General features: G+C 52.3%; 1 protein-coding gene across 1 annotated transcript in view; it reads left to right on the top strand.

The window, feature by feature from the left end:
• Nucleotides 1-23,650, top strand: part of PAPPA2 (pappalysin 2) — a gene marked incomplete at its 5' end in the record, with an annotated part of 70,571 nt that overhangs the window by 33,532 nt on the left and 13,389 nt on the right. The window contains 7 exons of the mRNA XM_035333376.1: nt 7,498-7,669; nt 9,553-9,730; nt 11,602-11,815; nt 17,057-17,225; nt 17,340-17,472; nt 18,545-18,654; nt 21,164-21,235. Of these exons, the coding sequence (XP_035189267.1) occupies nt 7,498-7,669; nt 9,553-9,730; nt 11,602-11,815; nt 17,057-17,225; nt 17,340-17,472; nt 18,545-18,654; nt 21,164-21,235 (1,048 nt within the window). The remainder of the gene's footprint in view (nt 1-7,497; nt 7,670-9,552; nt 9,731-11,601; nt 11,816-17,056; nt 17,226-17,339; nt 17,473-18,544; nt 18,655-21,163; nt 21,236-23,650) is intronic.

Raw genomic sequence — 23,650 nt, 5'->3', positions numbered from 1 at the left:
TCCAACCCCGCCTTCAGGAAAAGCACCCTAAATTACCACTTCCAGTGTCAGGAAAGAGGAAGGCAGCAAAGTCAGGCATGGGGCTGGCCTTTGGAGAAGAGATTTCCGGAGCAGTTTACTCTGTCCAGAGGCATCATGAGGTTCCAGCCATTAACAGGATGGACACAGGGCTGAAATCAGCCTCGCTACAGTGTCTTAAAAACCTTCTGCTCATCAGCCAGGCAGGAAGAATGGCCAAGTGATTAGTTTTAGCCCTTCCTTATCATGAAGCAGCTTCGAGCACCCCAAACCCAGGCTGCTGGCCTCCCTGCAGTGACCTTCCCTGCTCAGCTGCGAGGGGGCAGGATGTTAAACTGCAGGTTATGCACGTGTCCTTAGCAAACACGCTAAGCAAATCAGATCCCCAGGGTCTGAGGAGTAGGAAATACTATTTATAGTGTTGCTTTTCTGGACAAGAGGCTTGAATATTTAGAGGGGGTAAGGCTTTGATTTACAATCTCCAGTAGTCTCAGTTGTAATAAAGGATCTGCCTTTTCTAAGTCAGGAAAGGTCCAAGTATTTTTTTCCCCTTTATTGTATTTATAAAATCTATTTCATATCCAAAAGAAATGTTCAGCAGTATTTTTATTTTTCAGGGCTAGTAATTGGTTTCACATAAGGGCAGGTGGAATCTGGGGGAAAGTATCCCTATAAAAAAAAAAAAAAAAGGAATATAAAATCTTTATAGGTTTAGAGATATTCAACTGTAAAAGATCATAGAAGATCTGTGTTATTCCAATAAAAACTTGAATTGACCATTCGCGTGCACCCAGCCTCACATACACAGTACGTGCATGTAAGTGCTTTCCTAAAATAACCCAAGAAAGGGACAGTAACAAAAGCAAGAAAGAAACGAGGTTTCCTGACTTCAGCCTAGAAATGCTCGTTGCCAAAATAATAAATACGACTGCTTGGTATTTCTGCAACATCTTTCATCTTGAAGGATCTCAAAGTGCTTTGCAGGCTTAGGAAAACAAAGAGATCACATTTCTGCTGGTGAAATGCAGCCATCTCCAGGTCAGGATGCAGCAGGCAATTGTCGCTAGAAAAACACATCCTTGTTTTGAAGACTTGCCTTCTCCCTTCAAACCCACCTCAGGCATCACAGGTGGGAAGAGCACTGGCAGACCAAAGTGGCATGGACCTTGCCCCTCGCTACCAGCACCACCACCCCCTCTCCACTGCCTCTGCCAGCACCCAGGGCTCTTTTTCGCATTCTGCACCGAATTGCAACCACATGAGGTCGAGCAGAAACCAGACTTTTAATAAGTTTCCTGAAAATTCCCATCTGCAGAGATAAATGTGCCTGGTATGAAACGGGATGCAGGGCACTCTCCTGTGGGTCTGTTCCTTCCAAACCAAGCTGCACCTAGAGCAGGGAGCACTGCCCCTCGACAGGACTGCCATCCCACCAGGCTCGGGCTCTCCACCTTTCATGCTTTTCTTTGCATTTTAAAACTGAGCCACAATCCCTCCTGTTTTCCTTGGTACAGACTATATATTGAACCAGGGGAACATTGTTCATTTCCTCTGTTATTTTTATTTTTAGCTCAGTTTTATTTTTAGTGTGTTTTATTTTATGTTAGCATATGCTGGGAAATGCCTTGGCAAGTTAACAGGCAAGGTGCTACAAAATGCAGGCTGCCTTGTGTTTCTATTTCCTGCGTGCCTGCCCTCCTCTGCGCCCTCAGAACTTCATTTCATGCACTCAAGGGGAGCCTGGCCGGGCTTCCTCCTTTATGGAAGGGGACTGTCAGGGAGGGAAAGTCAGAGGGAGGAGGGGAGTTGTATCTTTTAGTGTTAAACTGCCCATCAGAGCAAGCTGTGTCTGTGCGGCTCTGTGCGCATCCTCTCTCCTTGGCCTGCAGGACAAAACTTCTCAAGAACCAAGTGGTCCCGACCACCACCTTTCCCAGGGCACGGGTTCGCCTCAGCCTTTGGCTCTGCCCTTAGACCTCTCAGGGTGCCTCTCCTCTGGCAGCAGAGGTGATGATGCAAACCCTTGGAGGTGCTAGGACCATCTCCAGGGGCTGCTCCATACCCTTTGCTCGCTGCAGCCCAGCTCGCTTCTTGGTTTTAATGTTTCATATATGGGCTTTTTTTAGGATGCTCAAGGCCTCTTCTGCCTTTCCCTGGGGTTAGCCAGTCTCACCTAGGGAAAACAAATCTCTCAGCACAATTTATTTTCACCAGTTTAATCCTGAGAGTTGAACACAGCAGCTGAACAGCTCAGAAACAGGCTGCTTGGTGTCACCTTAGAGGAAGGGCCGCCTGGTCCGAAAAAAGTTCCTTAAATGTGGCCAGCCCCTGAAATACAGCAGGAAGGTGAGCTGCCATAGACATGCTGTGTGTGATGCAAGGGACGTTTCCTTCCTGGCTCAGGCACATCTCCTGGTGAGACCCTTGAACCTCAGTCTTGATTCCTTCAATCTCTTACCAGTAGGAACATTATGTGAATCACACAATGCTGTCTGTCCTCCCTGTGTCCCATGAAGAAGGGAAGGAGCTCTGGGAGACCCAGGTTTGCTGCTGGAGCCCCTCAGTGTACCGCTGCAACCAGCCTGCCCAATTCTGTCCTGCCTTCCCCAGTGTTGCACACATAATGACATTTTCCCCAGAAGCTGGATTAAACACATCCTTCAGAAAGCTTTCCTATCTCCTATTACAGGCGGCAGGAGGTGATGAGTTCAGCATCTCCCCTGCTGAGCTATTCTTGCATCCAGTAACCCTCTGTGCTGAGAAGTGGCCTCTTTCATGATTTCAGGATGAAAGCCGTCCATCTCCAGCTCCAGTAACTGCCTTTTGCTCCATCCTCCCCAGCAATGCCCAAATGGCAAATGTGGGACTGCTGGAGAGGACCCAGAGGAGGCCACAGGGATGCTCAAGGGGCTGGAGCACCTCTCCTATGAAGAAAGGCTGAGAGAGCTGGAGCTGTTAGGCCTACAGAAGAGAAGGCTCCAGGGAGACCTCATTGCAACCTTTCAGTACCTGAAGGGGACTTTTTATATAAAAAAGATGGGGAGTAACTCTTTACTCCATCAGATAATGACAGGACAAGGGGGGAATGGTAGGTACAGCTGACAAACATCTCTCATATCTCTCAGTGATGGACACTCAGCTGTCCCCGAGATCACCTTTACCCACATCCGATCCTCACACAACATGCTGCACCTTGCTTCTGCCTCCTCCTGTCTTGTCTGGAGGTGGGATCGAGCCTGGGCAGGGGCAGCTCGAGCCTCGGCACAGCGAGGTGCTGGCTGGACAAACCCAGGGCTGACCCACTACAGCAATCTCCATCATGCCAGTTTGTCCTGAAAACTAGTCACACCTCCAGCCAGCTGTCTCTTACAGACATCGAGCTAGACTCCTAATCAATTATTACCTGATCTCTAGAGTGATCCTGTCTTTGGCTGTCCTGTGACAGCTGGGCTAAGCCTGGCGGCTTTGGGTTGTGTGAAGGTGTTGCTGTGCCACCTAGGTTCATCCTCTGAAAAGCTCATCCTCACTAGGTTGTTCACAAAGATGTGCAGTGTTGGTTCAGCAGGTTGGTGGGCAGAGAAGTGAGCGTGTATGGCCGTGGTGGGTGACTGGCTAAACAGATGAACCTATATGGTGTAGGATGCACTCATGTAAATGATAATGGCTATCTGGTGCCATGGCAAAGGCCTAAAGAATTGTACTGAAGTTGCCACCTTTCAGTGGTAGGCCCAAGGCTCTGTGTCAGGTGCAGGCAGAGGAATCCACCGCTTCCACCTGGGGCAGCTCAGACCAGGGTGGCTTTTCTCCGTCTCCCCTGCACTGGCAGAGGTATCGCAAGGGCTCTGGGCTCTGGTCACATCACGGCATGCAGCCCGGCAGACACATCCTGCCCATGTTCTGTGTTCGGGAAGGAGCCAGGCCAGCTCTTCACAGCAGGATGAAGGTACAGCCCATTCTGCATCAGGCTGGGAAGCACAACAGCCCAAACCTGGCATCCTGTTCAGCCCTGCTTTTTGAGCTTCTGTAAACCTAGTTCGGTGCATTTGACATCTCACTGGTACCTCCTCTCTATCTGTGAGGTGGATGACAACAGATGACTCATAGGGATGTTATTTTTTTGGCAAGTTTCTTTGGGAGTCGCAAACAGAAGCAAATATCTTTTCTTGAGGTGGCGGCCTCAATGAAGATCTTAATCAAGAAGTATCACCATCGTTGGGTCTGTACATGCAGCCTGCTCCCACAAGGACGGCTGCCATCAGGTTTACTGTAATAGAGTGAGACCTTTCCCCTTCATGAGAAACATGCCTGAAGGGAGAAGAAATTTCCAAGTATTTCCAAAACACCTTTCCTCATTTCCCAGCTATCCTCGTTTGCTAGACCGCATTGGGGTAAACATCTTTTATCTCACTGATGCTGCAATCCAGACTCCTCCGGAGTGTATGCAGTGACTTCTTTCAGCTTGGGGAGATTTGGCTGAAACCTTTACCTTTCCATCAACGCCTCCTATAGCCCCCTCTCCCCCAGATTTGCACTATGAGATGAACTTCATATAATAATAATTTTCCCCTTTTACAGTTGGAGCTTGATGTTAAGGACTGTTTTAGAAGCAATGTTTGGGTTGAAAGCTTGGGTAGATACTACAGCAATTTATGGATGATTTATTGTACTTTAGGCAGCTGCACTGTATTTGGCTTGGCTTTGCTTGACTTGGGTAAATCCATCAGTATTCTCTGGGTTCCATGAAATAATTGCTGTAAAATGCTAAACTTCAGCTTTTTGGGTTTCATTACAACAAAACGATCCCTTCTTACCAGCACTGTCACCACTGGTTCAACGTGTTCCCTTGGTGGTGGTTGCCTCATGCGTTTATTAAAGAATGATGAAGAATCCCAACAGAAAAGTTTTCACCTAAGTGCATAGAATTGGTCCCATTTCATAAGAAAGCTCTTATCATTCCAGAACACTTAAGGCCATCGCTAGGCAGAATCTCACAAATTTCCAGGTCTGAAATTCTCTTTCATGTATGAGTTATAGAACGCGATGAGCCCAGAAAGTCATGCAGGCTGGTGCTGATGTGGAATAAGTCAGGAGAAAAAGCTTCATATTTTGTAAAAATGTTGTTGACAAATCATTAGTTTGAGCTTCAAAGGGTGCTGGGATAAAAATGGAAATTTTTTTAGATGTTTCACACAGAAAAAAAAAAAATATTGGCTCACCATATGTCTTAAATGGTCTGAACCAGAAATGGCCAAATGTCAGGAGTTTGCAGCTGTAATACAGGAATTTCATTTATCATCAAAAGGAGAAAGAGCTCCTTCATGCTGAGATCAGAACTGGGCTGACTACACCGTTTCCTTGTCCAGCCTTCGTTGGGGTGTTCCAGCGGCTGGGAGCAATGATTTATTCCATTGCATTACCCCAGCCATAGTAAGGCACGATGGAGCCAGGCCACATGGCTTTTCTTGTCCTGCACTTGTATGGCATCAGGCTCAACGGTGTCCTGACCTAGAATACTGCAAAGACACTCACAGTGGTGTTGGCAATGATAAAGGAAGTGATCAAGGCAAAGCGTGTAGATTGAATGACTTTTTATTTTGTTTTTAATTGAGCTTAGTGATGTATTTGAGAATAGCAGCCAGCTTTCAGTGATGAGAGCCCCTCTTCAGGTCTGGAATACCTTCAAAGTACAGGCTGAGAGCTCAGAGCTACTCAGGACTTGAGAACATGCCTCAGATCATGTCCAAACTAAAATGTAGTGTGTTTTTTTTGGTGGGATGTGGGCATTGGTAGTCACACAGGGAGAACAGTGACAGGTTAGTCACCTTCTGGGGCTAAGAGAGAAAGCTAAAAGATATCTCTATGCACATACAGAACATGTGCAAGATAAAGCACGTGTGGTGTATATAAAAAGGAACGCTTCAACCTCACATTATAATACACAGTTATAAATCTCCCCATATACCTACCTCTACAGATCATGGTGCGTTTGTAACATAGTCAGAAACGTGTGTGTTTCTTGGTCTGCTTTCCACCAGCACTGCCAGTTGTGTGTCCAAACTGGTGGAAAGCAGAGCTGAAAACGATGCGTGCTGGGTTAGTGCTGTCACCAGACAGCAAACGTCCCGAGCGCCAGGGCTGCGTCACCGCTTCTCCAGCGCCTGCGGAGCTGCTCGAGCTGAGCCCTTGGCCCGGCTGGATGCATTTGGAGGTGCCACCACAATGAGCATGGCCTCACGAGCAGATAACGTGGGTCAGGACGGCGGCTGCGCCCCGGGGAGGTGCAGCAGGGGCAGGGACCGCGTGTGTGTGCATGGGGGGCGCGGACGGGGAGCAAAGCAGCCACCCGGAGAAGGTAGCTGCGGGGGGGGATAGGGCCACAATTGGTACCAGATGCCCTCAGAAGCTAATGACCTGACAAACGCTCTGCTCATAAAACAAATTCTTTAAAAAGGAAGCAAATGGAAATATAAGCTAGTGAAAGAATTTGCAGCAGCTGCCCTGAAACCATTTCTCACTTCATAAACAGGTCTGCATTGAAAAAACAGCCCCTTTTTTCTTGTTCTCCTTTGTGGTCCCCTCCCGTGCCGTTCCTCCCCTCCGCCTGTGCCCACCAGCTCTTGCAGGGCTGTGGCCCCCAGGTTTCCACCGTGCCTTTGGCTCGGCAGACTTGTCCAGACTCAGCGGCACATTGCGTTCCCTTAATATCCATGTCAGCACTGGGTTTTTTGTCGTTTGAGGAATTTCTAGCCATGTGTCCTCAGCTGGAGGGCTTGAGCAAATGCGGGAGGCAAAGGCAGCACGACATACGCTTCCTGTGGGCCAAACATAGTGCACAAAACTGGGGCAGCCCTGTGCAAAGTGGGGCTTGGCCAGGGAGCAGGGGAGCATCAAGGGGCATCTTCTGCACCCCCCTTCCCCCCCCCCCCCCCATTGCCTGGAGCTGCAGCACCTCTGCCCCGCTCCAGGACAGCCGCTGTCGACCTTAGCACCACTTGCAAAAGGATAAAAACAAGAAACAAACAAAAAACAAGAGTCTTAGCCACCAAATGTCCTAGGTATGCCCCAGCTGAGCCTACAGAGCTGGACAGATGCATGTGGAGGTGTTCTTGTTCCCAAAGAGCTTGGCATCACCGCAACTTAGCACAGCCGTGTGGGCATGAAGCTCTGGACTCTGCTGCCAGGTCTGGGGGGTTTGCACGTAGTTTGAAGAACATCTCATGGTTGGCATGGATCTGCAGGGGTTCCTTCTCCAGCTAAACCCTTTTTTTTTTTTTGCAGTTGGAGCATCCCCAAGGGTTTTCTGATGTCCAATGCAGTGCTTGATGTGCCCATTGCCCTTCTAGGAGTAGAAGGGCACGCATCTCTGCACCCATCCGTGACCTGCTGGGCATCCCATGCAGGTGCCATCTGGAGAGCCGCCCCCCTGCTGCACAACACCAGGGGCCTGCTGGCTGACCCCGTCCCTCTTCTTCTCCGTAGCTGTGCCCACGGTGCCTGCGCAGGGCCGGGAAGCTGCGCGAAGCCCCCTGTTGCTCACAGCGCCAGCATGAACTGCACCTCTGATGGCCCGAGGCACATGGAGTGCTCCGTCACCTGCGAAAAGGGCTTCGTGCTCCGCTCCAGCAGCAGGAAGAGCCTGGGCTCCACGCAGGTGAGTGGGCACCATGATGGGGTGAGTGACCGCTGGGCCGTTTGAGAAAGGCTTAAGCACCCCAGGGTGGTTGGTGTGGCCCCAGGACACATTGTCCTTCCAAATCCAGGCTTTTTCAATGAACCTCAGCCTGATGGCAGCCCTGGCACTGGACCTCAGTGCTGGTGGCCCTGCTCCGGGCCCTCTCCTTCCTCTGCTGCCATCCCCCCAGGCCCCCAAGCCCCGTGCTGCCACAGCTCTGCCAGGCTAAATGCCACTGCAGGGGACATCCCAGGCCAGGGAGGTGCGCTCCCGCAGAGGGAGAGGTAGGCATTCCTCTTCTCTGGATGGGCACTGCTGGGAGGGCAAGCATCCCAGGGGCGTTTTCTCTTTTAAAGTTGAAATTAATGGCTCAGGGAAAAAAATGACGTCCTTGCAGAGCAACTATATTTAGAGGGCTGCAGAGGAGAGAAGCCTCCAGGAGCTTTTCTTCCTTTGTGCTGCACGGCTATACTGCTGCCCAGCCGCTGGGGCAGCACAAAGATCAGCACAAAGAGCTCGTCCAACTCTCCAGAGGGCCAGGGGCTGCCTTGTAAAAGCCACGAGCCAGCTCTGCTCTCAGCCGGTGACCGAGGAGACTCAGGGCTGACAGGTCCTTGGGAGCTGAGTCACCTTGGCCAGGTCATGGGCACAGTGTGTCCCATGCTTGTCCTGTTCCTGGGGAGTCTCAGGGCTGTGCTGGCCACCATGCAGGCCTGAAGGGAAGAGCGGAGCCAGGCCGTGGAAGCAGGGTGGACTTCTCTGCCCTCCGGAGAGCTGCAGGTGCTCACCCCTGGCAGGCACGTGTCCTGTGAGAGGTGCTAGAGATTCCTGGTCTGTGGGGAGGATGGAGGAGAGCATGGTGTGGCAAGCAGCTTGGTTTCCATGCCTGCAGCTCATCACGTTTCCCTAGTCTCCCATAGTTTGCCTGTATGACACTGCATGCCTGTATACATCTCCTGGCATTTTAAGGAAAAATGCACAACTCTCCACTGGGTGTCCTCTCCACCTGGCACATTTTCCCCACTATCTTGCCCCAGGCTAAAATTTAGTGACGTCCCTCAGGGCCACCACATCCAGGTTCCATCAGAATGTGCTGGCTGGGAGGACAGACCACAGGCAGCGTGGTTGTGCTCAGTCAACGAAGGGGCAACAGGAAGAATTGAAGTAAATCTCTTTTTTTTTTTTTTTTTTTTTTTTTTTTTTTTGGCAGACCCTCTCTGAGGAGTGCTGGATTAGGGTTAGTGGTCTGGGGATAGCAATTGTGGCCCGCCATCGTGTTTTGGCAAGGTCCATGGCACATATTGACCACATTTAGGCCTGGCACCCCTGGCAGTTGGGACTCAGGTTCTCATGCAGTCCCCCAGATTCATAATTACAACTTTAAAATGCTGTTATACGAACCTCGGATTTCAGTGGGCTCCATGGGCATGACAGGACCAGGACATCCGGGGAAAACCAGCCAAGAGGAGAGGTGTCCATCAACAGCTGTGTTAAGACTTAGTCTTGTAGGGGAGAAAATAGCAGTGCACAGAGCTGGGAATAACTTGTAGTTCAGGAAATTTTTGTGTATTTTGAAGGGATTTTTTTTTGGCCCTTAATGTGCTCTAGCACCACTCAGACAACGTCACACTTGGAGGCAAACAGTTGCAGACCAGTTGCAGAGGGCCTCTAGAGGTGACTTGCGTGTCACCCCAGGGACCAGTCACTGCTTTCACACCCCCAGCATCGTGCCTTGAACCCCAAGGGATGCCACACTGCCACACAAAGTCCCTGAAACCTAGGCCAGCCCGTGTGGCCGCAGTACAAAATGTGCTGTTAGAGCTCAGTTTTGGGGGTCTGACGGAGCCTCACTTTCTCCACAGCAGGACGTGGTTCTGACGTGCAGCTCAGGTCGGTGGGACCGATCTGTGACTTGTGACCCTGTTGACTGTGGTGTCCCTGACCAGTCGCATGTCTACTATGCCAAGTTCTCCTGCCCCAAAGGGACCACCTACCTGAAGCGATGTTCCTTCTCCTGCATCCACCCGGCCAAGCTTCAAGGTACAGTCTGGAGTGCCAGAGGATTTAACCCCCCCTTTTTGGTGCCGCCTAGCCTTGCGTGTCCCTAGGTGTTTCAAAGTGACCATTGCTACTTTGAATTTCCTGGTTGGCCTCGCCTCTGGCATCCAGGTGAGCTCTTGGGAGACCTCCCTACATGGTGGGCATCCATCCCTCTTGAGCAGGGACACCAAGGTGTGGGGATACTCCCTCTGATGCTCACCCCCTGGCTGGCAAACCATATCCATCCCCCTCAGGGTGTTGGGATGTCTTCTTCTGAGAGCTGGTGAGGTCTGGCAGGCTCTGGTGTTGTGTGGTGAGGGAGGCAAGAAGAGTGTAGGGATCCAGTGCAGACAAACAGGGAGGACATCAGAGAGCCAAAAATGGGCTGGTGGCTGTGGGAAAGCATATGGTTCAGGAAGCCTGGGGCCTTATAAAGCCGTAGAGACTGATGCCCACAGCTGCAGAGCAGTCTCAGAGATGTGCACCACCCAGACACACAGCAGTCCTCCAGACACGCCATGGCCTGGCTTTCATTCTGCCGACTCCATCAATACCCACAGGAATGTTTTTAAGCCAAGTTGGAGAAAGAGAGCTACTGTTCCTGTCTATACAAGGCTGAGCTGGATGGGATTTTGTGGGTAATTGCCTTGACAGCTTCAAGCACTGGGACTTTATGTGAGTTTCCACCAGCGCCTTTGCTCCGAACAATCACATACAACAAATCATTTTAATGGGTGCCCTATTTTATGGCGACATTTATAGCTGAAACGTATGAAAATCATTTACTGTTTTTTTAGTTAAATCTACAGAGCAAAAACTGCAGGGAATTAAGGTCTCATTTCATGACAAGAGGGACACCGGCAGATCCCAGTGTGAGCTGATCAAAGGGTAGCGCACAAACGACAACTCCACAGACCAAATACTGCACAAACGTATGCCATTGCCATTGGTGGGTCAGCTGAGGGCAGGGCTTGAGGCTGATATTTCCCTAACAGCCTCCTCTTGTTCCTGTTGAAGTCAATGGGAGATTTGCCACGGGCTCCCTTGGCGGGAGGCGTCCCATCCATGGAGTGCCCTGGGTGGCTTCCAGCAGCTGACACAAGTCCTGGTGGTGCTCAGCCAAGGCTGTCAAGGCGCGCGGGTAGACTCGGAGAGGTCCAGCTGTCTCTGCCGAGCTGTCGAGGCAGGAACGTGTCTGCTGCTTGTATTCCCTGAAGGCTGGCATCCTTCCGGGCAGCCTCAGTTCTAATAAATGCTAAGAACAGGCAGGGAAGGGATCGCATGGCTGCATGGCTCCTGCCACGGCATTGGAGGTGGGGACAACCCATACACCTCGCTGCCGGGAGCACCGGCCTGTCAGGAACACAAGTGCTGAGCGGAGCCACAGTCTTGCCCTTGTCCAAGAGCAGCTGTAGGCAGAGCGGTGATCCTATATAAAGAAAGTGATGCTCAGTCCCCTGTCAACTCTGAGGTCAGAATTCCCAGTTACATGAGGTAGGGCTCCTGCGTCTGTCCTGCTGGCACTTCCCATCCGCTGCTTTACACGTGGCACGGGGCGAGACGGCTTGTAAGGACAGGTGTTGGACAAGCTGCAGAAAGCACCCAGGGAGACTGAAGCTGAGCTGAAATAAATGAGAGAGAGGCGGTCATACACAAAGCCCCCAGCCCACTGACGGCTCTCCTGAGGTATCACCAAAGAGGGGAATTTAAGGGAGAGTAGGGGGAAGATGTGCAGAACCAAAACCGCTTCTCCAGCCCCTAGCTGTCCAGCTAGCCCATGGTCGTCCAATTTATTGCTTCCCTTCGAGTCCATACCCACTCTAACAAGAGGAATTTTGAACCCAAAGGCGCTGCTTCTCTCTTGGTGCCAGGAATGAACCAGTGGCTGACCTGCTTGGAGGACGGTCTCTGGTCTCTCCCTGAAGCCTACTGCAAGCTGGAGTGTGATGCGCCTCCCGCAGTGCCCAACGCCAAGCTCCTGGTCCCGCGGTGCCTGCAGGGTAACCACGACGTGGGCTCCGTCTGCCGCTACAAGTGCAAACCTGGATATCATGTGGCCGAGAACACAGCAGGCAAACCAAAAAAGTAAGTCTGTGGTGGGTCTGCCACCAGTCTTCCCTGCCTCCCCTCCTTCCAGCGTGGAGGAGGAGGACAGGCCAAGGAACGCTGCCTGTATTGAAGCCCTGCTTTGGCTGCTGGGATAGACATGAGGCAGAGCAGCTTACTCTGGTCGTGCTTATTTCCTCAAATGTGAGAGGCATTCCCCTAATTTAGGTCAAAGCAGGTGGGAATGAGATGTAAGCTGCCATTGAGCACGTGTACGTTAAGTGCCTTCACCTAAAGCATGCGAGTTGTCCCACACACCTCAAAGCACTTGTCACTTGCTGAAAATGAAGCACATGCAGAAGTGTGTGCAGGCTCTCAAGTAATTAGCTAATGACGTACCAAGATGCTAGAAGACTCCTGGAGCTGCTGCCTTTCCTCAAGGCGACAATCCCGGTGCTGTGACCTGTTTTAGTTGCAACAAATGACAGCCTTCTGTCAGTGTTAACACTTTACCCCCTGCATGTCCTGGCTAAATTTAATCTCAGGCATTTGTATTTCAGCTGGAGAAGATTTTCCCAGTGCTTCAGGGAGAAATTCCTGGTGATTCACTAGCACTGCGCTGGGCCAATAACATGATGCTGGTGGGTAGAGCAGCATTTTGTCTGCGATACCTCCAGCTGAAGTCCCCGTTGGGTCTGGTCACTACAGATTCCCTGGCACAGGCGGGGTCCTCCCCAGAGTCCTGGTGCTAGCCCAAATCAAGTAATTACGTGCTAATTGTTTAATGCCCCCTTCCAGTTTTAATTGGATGCAGACTTCAGCTCTACTTAGCTCTGGGGTAGGGTTGTTGTGCACTGGGAAGCAGTTGCCAAATTTCTTGCCTAGTAATGAAGGAAGTGGTTTCTGTAAACAGCTTTTCACAGTGTTAGGAGGATTTCTTGGGCCAGGGGGAGCTGAGCAAATTACGATTATGGCTACGGTCACATGGACTGCTTTGCAAACCGTGGAGCAGCTTGGATGCCTGTGGCATTCAGGCACTGGACGTGCAATCAGATCAACACAGCTTGCACAGTTAGGCTGTCTCACCCATGCTGCCACAAGCACTGGGGGAAAGGATGGCCTCTGGGGGACCCCAATGCTCCTCTGATGTGTGGGACTTCCCTACAGGCCCGAACAGCCTGTAAGTCAAGTCAAGGAAAATGACATGAAATTGTTTACATTTTCATAGCAAAGGATGTTGAGATAGCGTTTTCACACTTGCTATTATCATTACTACTAATTCATCTGGTATCTTTGATGACAGGGCATGATCCTATTACAGCAAGCAAAATAATAATAATAAAAAAAAAAAAAACAGAAGCAGAAAATCTGTCGGTTTCTCATGTAGATTAACTGCTCTGTGAGTGGCCTGATTCAAAGCAAAACCCTCTCCCTGGAAGTGTCTGTGCACTGCTTCATCTGGAGCTCTGTGCATGCCCCTTGGCACGTGCAGCGAGCAGCAGCTACTAGTCACTACGTGGGCCAGTCAATTACTAGGTTGCTAGAAATCCTTCTGGTGTTTCAGGCCTGGCAGGCAGACCATCAGAGCTGCCAGAGGGGTTGCTCTCTGTTCAGGGACATTTTTGGAGAATGGAGTTGTTAGAGAAGGCGACGGGGAGCTCTGGGAGGGGTTGGCACTGGTGGGGTGCAAGCTCCTGATGTGCTGGTGAGGGAGTAGGGTCTCAGCTGATGACTCAGACATCAGGTTTTGGGGTGTCCTGAGATCTCTCTGGGCTCTTTCTGGGTTCAGCAAGCTGAGTTCATGGTCTGTTGTCTCCCCATCATCCATCAACCCAGCAAGAACCAGCCTTGTAAAAGATCTGGTGCTGTACAGGTGTTGGTGGGCACAAGAAAGCAAGATTGCAGCATCTGACCAGCCTTCTGCAGTGCCTTTCCCTCCCACACACCATGCAGAACACCACTGCTGCTGCACCTGGACTGGGGCTCCAAGCCCTGAGCCTTGCCCCTAAGGCTGTAGGGCGACGATGCCCACCTTCCTGAGCCTGGCTGGGATCCAGCTGTCTCTGTCCCACTCGAGATGCTCTTGGACACAGATGCTCGTGTGATTTCCTCACTTCTGTTTTGTTAGTTGAATGCTACCGCAGGGGCAGGCGCTCACACAAGGATGCTTAGAAGGCTTCCACAATCTTTTGAAGTTCATTTCCCATAGCATAGGTGGAAGAGAAAGAGGATGAAGAAATACATAGGCTCAGAAAAGATGCTCTTATCTGTTAACTTGGGTGAGGAAAAGCCCTTCACAAATCAGTGCTCAATCAACAAGGGATCCCTGAGGAAACACGGATGGTGTATGCAAAATCCTGCCAGAGATTTGCTGCCTTTCTGCTGGAAGGATGGTTTAACTGATGGGACTGACACGAAGGGTGGAAGCTTCTTCATCTCTTTCTGAATGAGATCTGCTTTCAGGCTGGAGAGCCCAGGTGACAGCCTGGTTTCCAGCACACTTGATTTCTCTTTCACACTTAACCCCCAAATAACAGAAGTAGAGGAACTTTACATGTGCAGCAATGCTTTGTGATGGGAGGTCTCTGTTTTTGGGCAGTGTCTGTCCAATGGCAGCACCACTGCACCTGGTGGTTCGTCTCCTGCTCCTGCTTGCTCCCTCCCTCACTGTTACCCCTTCCTGGGGCTACTCCTGAAAGGGCAGAGGCGAGAGGCTGGCCAGCGTGGCCAGGAGATGTCAGTGAGCAACGAACGAACAGCCCCTCACCGGAGATCACCGGAGCCATGAGGCAGCCCAGACCCCTGACAAGCTCCCACGGGGATGTCAGCCCCTCCACCCCCCTGCCCTGTTCAAAGGCCACGGCGGGCTGATGGAGAGGAAGAGGAGGTGGAAGAGAACACGGCCTGGAAGAAGTTAGCAGCCTGAGGGCTGGAAGCACATCAGAAGGACAGAGCGGGACAGCCCAACGCCGGAGCATCGCAGCTTAGCAGGGCACGGGGCCATTGCACATCTGTGGTGGGTACAAAGGCGTGGGGCTCCTGCTTCCCCAGCCCACATCTGGCCCTTTCCAGATAAAAGGCAAATACGCAGGCAGTGGAGAGAGCCAAAAAGCCAGGTAAAGAAAACACAGGCTGTCAACTGGGCTCCTGTGTCATTTCCACCTCTTGGGCCTCTGATGAAGATTTACAGCCCGGGTTGCCCAGGCTGTTTGGAGAGAGGGGTGGAAAGCAGCACCGGTCCTACAGGACGGCATTGCTTTCTTTTAATTTACCGGCAAATCTCCCTCCTTCCTCCCCTCTCCTTTTTGAAGCCATCAGTCTCCTGCCCTGGGAGACAAGGTGGGCTTTGGGCTCATTTATCACCGTTCCTGCATGGTGGACCCCAGCCCAGGGCTGGATCCCGGCCAGGCCCCTGTGCTCTCAGCTCCTGGAGCTCGACGAAGCTCGTGCCTTCACGTCAGGCACAGTCCTCGCTGGCCTCAGGCGTCTCCCCTGCCTCCTTTCCCCATCAGACATTGGATTGCCCAGTTGGAGGGGGAAGCGTTGACTCCGATTTTCCTGGCTTCCTTGTTAATCCTCGAGAAATGCCGCTAACCCAGATCAGAAGTCAGGGGGTCTGGAAACTTCAAGCTGCTACAAGTTTTTTATTTTATTTTATTTTTTTAAGCCTCTTCCTTCCCTTCTCTGTGCCTGAATACACACTGCCCACTTCACACGCCCGGCAGTGGTCCCTGTGCCACCTTCTGCCCCGGGGTCAGCCCAGGCCACCCAGTTTTGAAGTCTGTGGCACGGAGGCTCGTGGTGGGGCGAGCCTCCAGAGCAAGGCAGGCTCTTGGCCCAGGTCTGGAAGGGATGCGGGGGGGGGGGGGGATGGAGAAGCCAGGACCTCCAGCACCACATAAAGATCAGAAGCCCCAGAGAAGGTGATGGGGCTGCAAACCACAGCGCGCAGCCACGCGAGGTGCCTTGGGGTGCTTTCTTCCCAGCCCTTCCCCAGGTCCTCGCTGAAGGGCCTCCACTGCAATGTGGAAGATGTGATTCAGAAGAGCAACAGTGACGTGCAGTGGCTGCATCAGTTATATATCAGGTGGCTGGGTGTGCTTCTGCTTTGTGAAGGTTTTTTGCTCGGTGCCAGAGGCTTTGCAGCACAGGTTTGCTGCTCTTGCCCCGAAGCCATCGCTTTGACCTCCTGTGTGGCTGTGGTGCAGCCGTGCACGAAAAGCCTCCTCTGCTCGGGTTTTTCCCCTGCCTGCCGGGCAATGCAAGGAGGGGAAACGGCTGCGTGAGGAGCCAACCCTCGGATGCACATCAGTGCCTTGCAGTATGTGCCTTTGCTGGCCTTCAAAGGTGGGCAAAGTGTTCAGAGGAGCAGGTCTGATGGGGACGTCTTTGAAAAGCAGTGAGCATCATCCTAGGCAAAAGGGCAGCAACTGAGAATATGAAATTACCGGTGGGCTGAAGATGCAGATGTCCACGATGGGATCTAGAGATGTTTCTCCCCATCACCATTGCCTGTTACAGAGGGGGAAAAGTCTCATTAAGGACCTGCAGTCAGCTCAGGGTGAAGCTCATCGGCGCTGTCAAAAGCCACGTGTCATTGCTGGGTCGCGGCGATGTGTCCCCAGCTTGCCCAAAGCCTCCCAGGGGGTTTTCATGTCCCTGTGCAGACGATGCAACATCTGTATTGCTGCCAAGGAGAGGAGACGGAGAAGCGGGTGGGCTCTGCTTCTGGCCTTTTGCTCCTTTTCTTTTTCATCATCCTTTTGGCAAGTGGTTCTCGCTGGGGCTGTTTCAGCAGCACAAGATGGTGTTGGTCTGCTCCGGTGTGGCAGCTCCTCGGCGAGAGCAGGATTGACAGCTCTGGCCAGCGTACAAAGAGGAGCCTCAGGAGGAGCTGGGCAGGGGCCAGCAGGATTTACTGGGGGAGGCTCGCTCCTCTGAGCAAAATATGCAGCTACTGGCGGCAGGACAAGGCAACGCGGCGCACGTACCCGCAGGGGCTGCGGGGCAGGGAGAGAGAATTTAGAGGTGCTGCAAAAGATGGTGGGGAGCGTGAGAAGAAGTGTTTGGGACTCCTAAACTGGTGCGAGGGGAAGGGAGGGTCCTGGCTGAGCATGGGTGGTGCTGGGGAATGGCATGGCAGAGCTCCACGTTCGGGGGTTTTAGAACCAAGGATCCAGCAGCATCCAGGCTGCTCCTGCCTCTGTGGGATGCATGACCGAGACAGAAGGGATGCGTTTTGGGAGGCTGCAGCCCAGCTTTCCATCTGTGTCTCCCCAGGAAGTTCCTGAAGATCCAGTGCCTGGAAAGCGGGCAGTGGGAAGAGGGGCACTGTGTCCCCGTGGTGTGCGAGCCACCCCCGCCGGTCTTTGAGGGCATGTACAACTGCACGCAGGGCTTCGAGCTGGACAGCCAGTGCGTGCTGAACTGCGAGCCGCCGGGCATGCGGGTGAGTGATGGGGACAGGGGGACATCGGCCACACGTGGGACTTCAGAGCCCCTCACAACAGCAGGGCTCGGCGCTTGGGTGCCACCAAAGAGCCGCTGCCCCTCTGCTTTCCAGGTTCCCATCGTCTGCACCAAGGAGGGCTCGTGGACGGAGGAGTTCACGCTGTGTGAGAGCCTGCAGGGCACCTGCCCGCCACCCCCGGAGCTGAACCTGGTGGAGTACAAGTGCGAGCAGGGGCATGGCATAGGTGAGAGCAGGCAAAATCTAAGCATAAACGCAACCCTCGTGTTGATTCAGCCCTCCCGGAGAGCTAGCTGGAAGGTCACGGTGACTCCTCTTTGTGTGCCAATCCCCACTAAATCCATGGAAATGTTTTCTCTTCCGTCCCCTTTCTGAACACAGAGCCTGTGGGTGGCTTTAACCCTGTGCATAGCCTGGTTGTGTTCATGGGCAAGACTGAAGCTAAAACCGTGTAAGCGTTTCTCCAGAAGGAGCAAGGACTCGTCCCTAGGGCAAGCCCAGCCCTCTGCAGTGTTGTTCCCACCCTCCAGCCCTTCACTCCCCCCGCGGTCTCTGCCCTTGTTAGGACTGCTGACATTTGCAGGGTTAATGAGGCAGGCCCTAGACAAAAGCCGGAGTGACAATTGTGTGTAACAGGGCACTTTCACCAGACGAGGGACCACATCATCCATTTCTTTCTCCAAGACTCAGTCGCTTTTCAGCTGCAATGCTCAGTCACAGTCATAACATCCCCTCTAGCATCCTGCTGGATAGGACCTTTGGGCACAGCCAGGGTCTGAGCAAAATTGGCTGAGGCAGGGCTGACTCTGAGCTTCAGACAGACCTGATGTGAAGCTGGGGATGGGGCTGGGACCCACCTGGTTTTCTAGGGTGGCTTTTTTACAGTTTTTTTTTTATTATTCTTATTTTCTTTTCCTCCTGGGTCATAGGAAGGTGTTGTAGAAAAACTATGAGAGGTGCTTCTTGACATGTGAACAAACATCCCATAACATCCAGGCCAGTTGTGTTTTCCTGCTGGATCCCATGTCCTGCCATCAGGGCTTGGATCTGTCTCTTAGGGCACGTTCAATTCTTATCTCATTCAGGAGAGGGAAATCAGCCATCAAAAAGCTCCAGTAGGCTCTTGTATAAGTCAGGATTTGGGGAAGGAATTGTCAAGTGCTAGGGGGCTAAGGGTCACCTTGACACCCACCTCTGCCCTCAGTGAGGAGCCTGCAGGTTGGGGCCTGGTGCCTGCCTGTAACACGCCATTGCCTGGTTCCTGCTGGAAGCCCTCAAGGCTGTCTCTCCTTCCACAGGTGCTGTGTGCACACCCTCCTGTGTTATACCCCCCAGCGACCCCGTCATACTGCCCGAAAATGTAACTGCTGAGACTATGGATCACCGTCTGCAGCCCACCAGAGTCCAGGTACATGGGGAGGTGGCATCCCTGTAGCAGGGGATTCACTAGGCACGTAGGTGGGGCCCTCAATATATTTATTGTGTGGCCAAATCTGTCCTCCCTCCTCTGCATCTGGTGCTTTTCCATACCAGTGCTTTCCTTTGCCCATCTTGAGCCCTTCTGGGTAAATTGGTGTGGCAGTGGAGGAGCAGCTGGGCGATGAATGCATGTGGCTATTCAGGCTCACCCATGCCCAGGCTGAGGATGCTACTGCACAGCCTCCTGCTGTCCGAAACCAAAGCTCAGCGTAAGCCATCAGCTCTCGAGTGAGCTTTCCAGGACTTGAAGGATGCCTCCACGAAGGAAGCTGAAGGCAGGAATCCCGCTGACTTTTGGGACAAGCCGCATGCCTGAATCTGGCTGTTACTGTCAGCCAGGGCACTGGGAGGATTGAGCATGGAGCAAAAGCCGCCCCTGGCACTGGGCAGGGTGCAAGCCCCAGTCCCTGCTCACCTGGCAGTGGCAAAGCAGCCCCGGGCAGGCGTCTCCATGCCGGGGAAGAGGCATCGCCGTCAGCTGGAAGGTAGCTCCTGCTGCCAGGACTTGCTGGCCGCCCGCTCCCCTCTCCCTCCCCAGCCCTTACTCATTCTGTAGGCAAAACAGCTCAAATAGCTCGCATAGTTTGGATCTCGATGGCACGACTTTCCCAAAAAGCAGCTCTGCCGGGGTAATATTTCTTAAAATAAAACCGAGATGCAGAAGGAAGGAGGTGGAACAAAGAAAAGCAAACAGCCTTCCCCGGAGCTGGCGCCCCCATGCAGGCGCTGCGCCCTCCTCCCGGGGGCCCAGCATCATCCCACTCCGTGCCTGCGGGCGCTGCCCTGCCTCGCCTCAAAGCAGCAGACCTGCAGCACGGTGCTGCCGGGGGCGAGGACGCCCGTGGCGTGTGGGATTGCGGAGCACGAGCCTTGGAAGGAGTCACCGGGTGGCTTGGCCACTGGTTCTCATGCAAGGGAGGCAGTTTGGAGCAGGGAAGAAAGGCGTTATTTTAAGCAGCGGCGCTCTCCCTTGCCAGCAGCCTTGTTTTCCTCTCTGCCTTGTTCCCCTTTACACCTCCCAGCCCTCCTGCTGGGCTTGTGTTCCCAGGGGCTGCCAGGCTCCCCAGGTGACGGGGACGATGCAACAACCCACATGAGGGGCAGCACCGGAGGTTTTCAGCACCCATCCATCGCATCCCACTGCCAAGCAGGTTTGGGGATTCATTCAAGTCGTGCAGCAGCCACATATGAAATGTCCCAGTGGGGCTGGGATTCAAGCATCTTTTGGGATGAGCAGGAATTGGCCATCCTGGGCCTCTCTGCCCAATCCGAGTCTGCCTTCTCTGCACTGGCTGAGGACCCTGAGGACACTGGACCTCTGGAGCAGGTTTGCTCCTGGCAACACATCAGGTTGGACTGGAGGCTTCCTGGTGCAGGATGAAGCTGAGAAACACAAGAGAAGCCCAGGATGGCACGTGAAGCAGATAGAGATGCCACACCTCGCCCTTCCCCAGCCACATCCAAACCTGCTGCTAAAGCACAGATCTGGGCAGAGCTTCCCCATCCTGTGCTGCTGTGCATCCTGCAGATGCCGAAGCCAGGCTGGGGGAAGACATACGTGCCCGTCCGTGCAGCTCCTGTGCTATGCAGGGCATCCTAGGACACTTTCACAGGCCAGCTCTCGTTTTATGGGGCCTCAGATTTCAAAGCCTGCCTGAGCTTTACAAGGAGGAAATTGTCTGTGTGGTGGGACTTTTCTTCCCCCATATAATCATGTGTGCTCCCAACAACCCCCTTCTGAATTACGGGGATGGAGCGTTCCAGTTAGATGAAACCGAGACCTCTGCATCTTGCTCTTGTGTCCAGTTGGCTGCAGCAGCTAACTTCAAGCCTCGTAAATACCAGCAAAGACCTCAGTGGTGCGGGTGAACGTGAGTCTGGTGTATCCAGACCTGTCCAAGTTCGGGAAGGTGGGCTCTCAGGTGTCCCCCCCGCCGCCCTGGGGACACAGCTGTTGGAGCCTGAGCAGGACTCAATGGATGAATTGATGCCGGCAGAGAGCGACCGCTGGCTGAGAAGCTGCTAAATCCAGCTGGGTGCAATGAGATGAATGGAGGGCTCCTGTCTGTGGTGGCCGTGGATGGCTTCTTTCCAGCTTGGCTGGTGGCCACTGTGGCATAGTGCTGCCAGCCAAACCCGGTTCCCTGGAGATCCCTGCCATCTCCCCTTGTCCTCTCCCTGTTGTGCATATATATATGTGCATATACCCACATACTTATTTATCTAGCCTCTGTTTTGAGCAACGTGCCCTGCTCTGTGGGTGAAGCTGGTGCTACCTTGGGTTCGCTGGGCTTCAAGAGGTGAAGGGAGGGCTCGGGAGTGATGCTGCTGCCCTGCCCGTGGTGTCGAGGGAACCCCTACGCCCCCAGGAAGTGGTCGTGGTGGCTGCCCTCCCTCTGCCACCTCCTCTAACTGCTGTTTTCTCCTCTCCTCCTCAGCACATCGTATGCACGGGCAGGCTGCGATGGTACCCAGACCCCTCCGGCATTCACTGCATCCAGTCGTGTGAGGTGAGTCGCGGCCGGGACCCTTCACCACGCGCTTGCTCCACATGGGGCCAGGGCTTGCAGCCCAAGCAGGAGACCAGAGCAAGCACACTTGGCAGCGCGTGGTGGAAGAAAGCTGGGTTTTCAGAGACACCACGGACACCAGAGAGGGTGGAGGAAACTCCCGGGGCACACTGAGCATTAGTGGGAAACCAGCCAGAAGTTTCCAGATACCACAGGATCTCAGGTGTGACTCCTGGCTCTCCGGGCTCTGCCAGCCCACAGCCAGGTCTGGGCCAGCAGGGTGGATTCCTGGAGATGAAGGGACCAGAGGTGAGATGCCTTTACCCATCTGCAGGACCTCCAGGGATGAGGTGGGGTCTGCAACGAGCTGGCGCGGGGCATCGTGATGTCCTGGCGTTTCAGCAGCTGGGGCGATGCTGGGGGTGAGCCTGCAGCGTGCCGCTCAGCTGCAGAGTGGGGCCAGGGCTTCAGACCATGTTTCCTTCCTCACACGCTTCTTGGCCAGCCCGGGAAGAAAATTCTAGCAAAAGGATTTCACTGGCAAGGGGTATCCCCAAAATGTGCACACTGACTCCAAGCCTGAATATTTCCTTAACCAGAACTGCAGTTCTGGAGTAATATGGGTCCAGAAAAGCCCGGTGTGACTCACGCGTCCAACCAAAACAAGGAGGATTTCCAACGTTGTCTGTGCAAAACAAACCGCTCCCCAAGAATCTGCAGACAAAGAATTCCTTGCAGAAATTGGTTAGCCGCTCATTTCTTTTTGAATAATTACCAGGCAGGAGAAAATCATAGGCAGCCTGGAATCAGTTCGGAGAGGAAATGAAAAATAGGCAGTCTTTGTCGAGCACTATTTGTTATTATGATTGAGGGCAAAAAAAAAGTGTGGGGGGGATTTGGAATGTTGTATGCTGAAAAATTGGGATTTTTACCAAAAAGGAAAATGTAAATGAAGTCTGCACACCAAAAATAGCTTTGGGTTTTGCTGATTTTTTTTTTTTTTTTTTTTTGGATGCATTCATTTCAATGCAAATGATCGGTTTTGCTCACTGATTCTGCCTAGCTCAGCTCTTTGTCGGCTGAACTACAGGAGAAGGGGCAGCATATACGACCATGTGTGACCATACAGTCTCAGTGCTGCAGGGGGCACGTCCCCAGGGAGGAAATGTTGTGCTCAACAGGACATGCAGTCATTGTTTCCCAAACCTGCTTGTTGTGCTGTGTCTCTCCTGTAACCCATGGGCTACTAGCTTAGGGGAATAGGCTGCTGTATGCTAGAGAGGTGTTGGATGGTCGAGTACCACGGCTTGATGGTGGATCTGGTGTCTTGGGAGCTCCGTGTCTTTCTAAAACATGCCTTTCAGCTTGGCTCTGGGGCAATGTATTTGAAGCAGGATGGTTCTGCACCTCACCTTTGGTCTGTGTCTTCAGCAAGAGGTCCCATAAAGGATGATGGAAAAATGCCAGCCTGTTTGTGTGTGCGTGAGAGGGAGGGACCTGAATCCCAGCATCTCACACCAAGTCTCTGTCTTCTTGTTAGCCACCTAAACATACTTGTGGCCAACACAAGCTCTTTCTGTTCCTGGATGCTTGTCATCCCCATTTACTTTTAGAAAGTGATCCCAAACAACAGTTATAGCCTACAGCTATAACAAGCAAGCCAAAATCTTGCAGTGTCCTAAGAGCAAAAAAAAAAAAAAAAGAGTCCACTCTCATCTTTCCGATTGTATACTTTTCTACACCTTCTCTGTTTTCAATTATTCTTTCAACAGGAACGACCAAGCAGTACATACTCTTCCCGCTGAGATCTCACCAAAGCCCTGCAAGAAAGCCTTTGTGTGCAGGAAATCTCTGGTTTGATAGGACCCAGGAACATAGCTGTCATTTCTGCAGTTGCATCAGTCTGGCAGCTCAGAGAGTTCCTGAGGTCAGCAAGTACACCCAGATCTTTCTCTGCATCCTTTGTTTCCAACTGATGAGCTCCAAGCTAATAGCAGATGTTTTACTATCAGTATAAGAGCTTGCCCTTCAATTTTACACAAGTGAATGTCATCTTGTTTCTCTCCCTAGTCCTCCAGGTCATCTAACTATTTGTCAGATAACCTGATCCTCCTCTGTGGAACAATATCTTCTTCCTTGTTAGCAATTTCATCAGCTCAGGACTATTTTTAAGGTCACAGTCACTCACTGCAATACTAATGAAGATTCATCCTTCAGATTGTTTCTTTTGCCCTCGTGCTTTCCTTTTAGAAACAGCTCACAGTCGCCTCGTCCCTGTTCTCCTCCTCCCTTCTCATGTCTTTGATTACTCTTTACATTGGGTTTTCTTCCACAACCTTGCAGGTCATTAAGTCTTGCTAGACAACTCTATTTTATTTTATTTTATTTTATTTTATTTTATTTTATTTTATTTTA

Source organism: Oxyura jamaicensis, chromosome 8 (genome assembly GCF_011077185.1).
Source record: "Oxyura jamaicensis isolate SHBP4307 breed ruddy duck chromosome 8, BPBGC_Ojam_1.0, whole genome shotgun sequence".
In the NCBI taxonomy this organism is placed as follows: domain Eukaryota; kingdom Metazoa; phylum Chordata; class Aves; order Anseriformes; family Anatidae; genus Oxyura; species Oxyura jamaicensis.
Note: the sequence above shows the minus strand (reverse complement) of the source record. Positions and strands in the feature narration are given on the sequence as shown.